The sequence below is a fragment of the Berghia stephanieae genome, chromosome 11, assembly GCF_034508935.2.
Source record: "Berghia stephanieae isolate SIO BIC M18660-M18661 chromosome 11, UCSD_Bste_1.3, whole genome shotgun sequence".
Taxonomy (NCBI): Eukaryota; Metazoa; Mollusca; class Gastropoda; order Nudibranchia; family Aeolidiidae; genus Berghia; species Berghia stephanieae.
This window is the reverse complement of record NC_088370.1, coordinates 32,680,974-32,687,109: the sequence shown is the minus strand read 5'-3', so window position 1 is coordinate 32,687,109 and position 6,136 is coordinate 32,680,974. Positions and strand designations below refer to the sequence as shown.

The following is a 6,136-nucleotide window of genomic DNA, read 5'->3' as shown; positions in this document are numbered from 1 at the left end:
ACGAATGAGATATTGTGAAGGTGTGAATTCACCTTAACAACACCAGCAACATTTACATATTGTGTAACATCAACGTACTTTGGATTCAGCAACAACAACAACAACAACGACAGCGAAAATAATAACAGCAACTGTAAACAACAAAGACTTACGGTCGCATCTTTTACTGCATTCATCCGCTGTGTTAAAACTGTTGGGTCCGGTCACACAGCCATCGCTATAGACACAAGTTCCTGACGATTTGTCAAAGTAATAACCGGGAAGAATGGCTCGACAAGTAGTTGTATCGGGCGGTTGAAGACAGGCTGTTGTATGAGAGAAACGGAATATGAGATTATTATATCAACCCTTTTGTTCTAGGGAAAACTTCATTTTAATCTTCAGTAAAATCAATAATTAATAATTAGAAATTTCTGGATTCAGATGAGACCGAATTAATCCCTGAAGAACTAAGAAATATTGCAGTGCCCTCCTACTAAAGTCACAACAAGATCTTAACGGGCTCAAAACTCTTGCCGAGGACCGTTACCAATGGAAACAATTAACATGGATGGAGAGAGCAGATATGCTCATCGACTATGACTGAATCACACAATTCTCAGCAAGCGTCATTCGGACAGCGAGGCTTACTAGTATGTACTACTTGATAATTGTCACTGAGTTAAGGATATCACTACACATCAAAATACTTTAAAAAAATTAAAACCGAAAGTTATTCTTCACAAAAAGTTTTAGAGATACCTCATACTATTTTATTATCATAATTTAAAAAAGTCCAGATTTCCCCGAAAACCTACGTGCATTTATTTACAGGTCTGATTACGCAATTTCCTTATAGCCTCAATGTTGAGTTGAAAATCTCCAACAACAACAAAAATGGCCCAAAATATTGTCCATTACTCCAATGTTAAACTAGACCCATAAATTGGATCGGATGTCAGACCTGTATAACATAGTGATATTGCGGAAGTCCCCAGACGCGCCTGGTCGACACCCCGAATTGTTCCCACCAGATTTCTCTATCTTCTGGGCACCATCCTCGAGATGGACCAGATAAGTAAAGCTGCGGTCCTGCGAAACGCCAAGGCACTTTGGATAAAGAAACAGCAACAACTACACCAACAACACCGATAGTGTGGGGTTATGTGGTCTAGTGGTATGAGACTCGCTTTCGGATCGGAAGGTCCTAGGTTCGAGCTTCCCTCCGAAGCATAGTTGAGTCCTTGGAAAAGGCCCTTTACTCATATACATTCTCTCACCGTACCAAGGTGTAAAATGAGTACCTGGCCGCTAACAGCGTTGTCTCTGTCCGAAAACAAATTGCAATATCGCCTAACAGGCGTCATGCCCCGTTCTACATGTTAAGTAGTGCTGTTGGCCAGGGATCCCTTGTAAAGCGTTTTGAGCACGTTTAGTGGATATTGAACTATATAAAAAAGCTCATTTATTCAAACAACAACAACAACAGCAACAACAACAACCGGGATAATAATCATAGCAACACCTGTAACAACGAAGACTTACGGTCACATGATCTATAGCAATCATCCTGTGTCTTAAACTTATTGGATCCGATCAAACAGCCTTCGTAATAGACGCATTTTCCTGTCCTCCTGTCATAGTAATACTGTTGGAATGAGGCTAAGCATTTACCTATCTGGGGCGTTTGATTACACTCTGTTGTATAAGAGAAAAGAAATATTATGAGATTATTATTATTATTATTATTATTATTATTATTATTATTATATATTATTATTATTATTATTATTATTATTATTATTATTATTATTATTATTATTATTATTATCATCATCATCATTATTATTATTATTATTATTATTATTATTATTATATTATTATTAATATTATTGCGCTATGTGGTCTAGTGGTATGACACTCGCTTTCGGATCGGAAGGTCCTGGGTTCGAGCCTCGCTCGGCGCATAGTTGAGTCCTTGGAAAAGACTCTTTACTCACATTCTCTCACCGTACTCAGGTGTAAAATGAGTACCTGGCCGTTAACAGCGTTGTCTTTGTCCGAAAAATTGTAATATCGCCTAACAGGCGCCATGTCTCGTCCTACATGTTAAATGTTGCTGTTGACCAGGGACCCCTTGTAAAGCGCATTGAGCACGTTAAGTGGATATTGCGCTATATAAATGCTCAATTTTTATTATTATTATTATTATTATTATTATTATTATTATTATTATTATTATATTATTATTATTATTATTATTATTATTATCATCATATATTATTATTATTATTATTATTATTATTATTATTATTATTATTATTATTATTATTATTATTTATTATTATTATAACAACCCTTTTATTTTAGGGGAAACCCGATTTTTATATAAAGTAATAGCATAAATAATGTAACAAGACGTTGATATTATTCTTTGTAACAAAAAAATGTAGCTATTAAAGAATAATCCAGTTTGACTAATGATGATCATGACGATGATGATAATAATAATAACAATAATAATAATAATAATAATAATATATAATAATAATAATAATAATAATAATAATAATAATAATAATAATAATATGATCCGGTTTAACTAAATTATACATGTTAACGCGTCATCGACGTATACGTATCTGTAGGTCTGACGTCCAAATAAGGCAACCATGGGCCTAGCTTTTCATTGTTATAATGGACAATATTTTGCGCCATTTTTTTAGAATTCCATTACAACAATGAGCCCATAATGAATTGGGTTATCAGACATAAAGCATTCGACTTTAACAATTGTCACTGAGGTAAAGATAGTTCTATACGTCATGATCGTTTTAAAAAATAATAAAACCAGAAGTTATTATTCATAAAGGGTTTTAGCGATACCTCATACTATATTATATAATAATAATAATAATAATAATAATAATAATAATAATAATAATAATAATAATAATAATAATAATAATAATAATAATAATAATATATTATTATTATTATTATTATTATTATTATTATTATTATTATTATTATTATTATTAGAATGCTGAAAACGTATATATCGCTATAACTCCGAGACACCAGACTCGAAGCGCTTAAATTCCAGGTTATCCCAAAGTCACTACGACTATTACCTGCACTTATTTGCAGGTCTGACAAGCCAATTCCTTATGGACTCATTGTTTTCATGGAAATCTAAAAATAATATGTCACAAAATGTTGTCCATTATATTACAACAATGATAAACTAGGCCCATAAATGGCTTCGGATGTCGTGGCAAGACGCCCTTTAGTCTATGTTACATTTTTTTTTACGACAGAGACAATACTGTTATTGGTCATGTATACATTTTACACCTGAGTACGAAGAGAGAATGTGGATTTTCCAATGACTCAACTATGCGCCGCTCAGAGCAGGACTCGAACCCATGACCTTCCGATCCGGAGGCGAGTGTCATACCACATTGACACACACATAAAAATAATTGTGAATTTTTATTTCTAATACTATCTTTAATTTCATAAGTTATGTTAATCTTCTCACTAAAACAAAGAACAAACTGATTCCAAATCTAGAATTCCTTTTTTAACGCCTAATCTTATCCCCCTACAAAAATACCAATGTCTCACACATCGTCAAGATTTAAAAAATTAAAATTAAAAGATTATGTTTTACTTTCATTGTACGAGGATTCCGCACACACCAAACAAAGCAAAAGAGTGGTACACGCCACCAAAAGACAACTGGCTTGGCTGCTCGGTCTCCACATTGTCATGCGCTCCTTGGCTTGTCCCCGAAAAAGGTTTTGTCTTGTCTTGCAGTGATAAAGAGCGAATGCTTTGCTTGTAAAAGGCTTGAGCGGGTGTCGAATGGGATCTGAAAAAATGTGGTGAAATCATAAGCTTTATAATCACACGATGGTTTGTACTTTGTCCTGGCCTTGTATATATATCAATACTCTATCAATATGTATAAAATAGACGTTCGCTCATTTCCCCGTCCCCACGTTTATTTTCATAAAGATTTTCTGCCACCCTCCCCCCTCCCCGAGCTTATTCGCACTCCCCCCCCACTCCCCCCCCACCCCACCCATTCAATTCAACATTTCAGCTCACGAAAAATACCGGCGAAAATCCACATTCACCAAACTGAAAAAAATGCTATCGCTTTTTTTTAAATAGCTGTGGGTTTGGTTGAAAGAAAACCATCTCATACATCTACAAATGTCAAAATATGTACCCCCCCCCCCCCTCACCACTCCTCTTATATCAATTGGTCAAATTACGCCCCTGCACCCCCCCCCCCCCCATCCCCCGGACGGTAGGGGACTGAACGACTCTACTTTCCGCACGACACAAACTACAGAAAATCTTCAACGAGACACAATAAAGATCAGCTATTCGTGCATAAACAAGATCCGAAGACATATTTAAAGCACACAACCAACGCATCCTCACTACCAATAACTAACAAAACAACACATATTATTATTATTATTATTATTATTATTATTATTATTATTATTATTATTATTATTATTATTATTATTGTTATTATTATATTATTATTATTATTATTATTATTATTATTATTATTATTATTATTATTATTATTATTATTATTATCATTATTATTATTATTGTTATTATTATTATTATTATTATTATTATTATTATTATAATCATCATCATCATTATTATTATTATTATTATTATTATTATTATTATTATTATTATTATTATTATTATTATGTTATTATTATTATAATTTTAAAAAACTTTTTTTGTTTGTTTTGTTTTGTTTTTGTTTTTTTGGCTGTTTTTTTTTTTTTTTTTTTTTTTTTTTTTTTGCAATACATGATTTTTACCTTGGCACACTAATGTTATTCAGGTATCCAAATCGGATTTTGTTATTTTTTTATTGAAAAGAATAACTATATATAGATTAAAATCCACGAAATATGGACTTTACAAGAGGTTTTATGTCAACATCAAATACTTCACTTATAGGACGAGACGTAAGCACCCTGATTTTATCATATTATTATTAATAGATCAGAAATGCTTACGGACAGCTTCTAATTTTACAATCTGAGTAGGGTAAAAATTAAAAATGTGATTATACTTAAACCATCTGTCAACCTCCTCGAAGGGAACTGTCAGACCAGAATACCACCTTGCTGCATTGCAGCTGCTACAGTACAGGTATAAGATCTCTGTCACGTTTTCCACATGACTGGATGCCTTTTCTCTTTGGATGCTTCTAGTAGTTTTGCAATACTGCCCTTCCCCTCAATTTTTCTTAATCCTCTCCTTACCACCTATTGGAAAATCGTCACATTTGTTACGATGCAACCGTCACTTCTCTCATCCAGAATTCATTTCTTTTTTTTTATGGCTGCCTCTATTCTCATCCCCCCCCCCCCGGCCGATTGGATTACCGAAAAAAACGTCGCCGGCTCTTTGCGATTTGGATTTGATTGATTTTTTTTTAAATTGAGCAACTTGTGACAAGAAACTTAACAAATTACTGCATTACAACCTTTGGATTAAACATACAACAATTGTGGACTACTATTATGAAGACTAGCATCCTAAACTAGGGGGATGAGAATAGTCACTTCCTTTTTTTATAGCTATAAACACTTGACATCCTGTAATAGAGTTCATAATATTATTGTCGAACAATATTATGTATAGAATGTACGTGTTGCTTTTCTGTTTGAGTTAGATATGTCTGTTTTAGTGTTGGATGGGTTTGAAGATCTGAAGAAAAATCTGAAGAAGGCTGGTATGGAGAGGGTTAATAACTGTCAAGCCTGAAACAATCCTTAAAGTCCCAGGTTTGAAGGTTTTGACAACATTATGGTAATTTTAATCGAGCCATGTTTGAAGAAGGACGAGTTTTATGGCCAAAATTTTTAATATACAATTTTTCAGTGTACGAGTGATATTAATACTTGTCGATGATGTTTATGGTGTTGTCAAGCAAGGACAAATAAATCACGGACTCAACATCACTATGACCACCCCTTATAATAATATAAGAAGATTTATAATGTGATTTCGAGTTTCTTGTTTCGACATTTCTTCGGCAGTATAAGGATTGTCAATCGATTAAGCTGTAATTTATTTATGACTTATTTTGATGAGGAGC

General features: G+C 33.3%; 1 protein-coding gene across 2 annotated transcripts in view; it reads right to left on the bottom strand.

Moving 5' to 3' along the window:
• The window catches only part of LOC144956802 (actinia tenebrosa protease inhibitors-like), an 18,545-nt gene extending 14,650 nt beyond the window's left edge, over positions 1-3,895 (bottom strand). For both annotated transcript variants that reach the window (XM_078887534.1, XM_078887535.1), the window contains exons 1-3: positions 3,656-3,895; positions 1,525-1,677; positions 153-305 (exon numbers count right to left, since the gene is read on the bottom strand). In XM_078887534.1, the coding sequence (XP_078743660.1) occupies positions 153-305; positions 1,525-1,677; positions 3,656-3,755 (406 nt within the window). In that variant the 5' untranslated portion in view covers positions 3,756-3,895. The remainder of the gene's footprint in view (positions 1-152; positions 306-1,524; positions 1,678-3,655) is intronic.
• Positions 3,896-6,136: the final 2,241 nt, after the last annotated feature.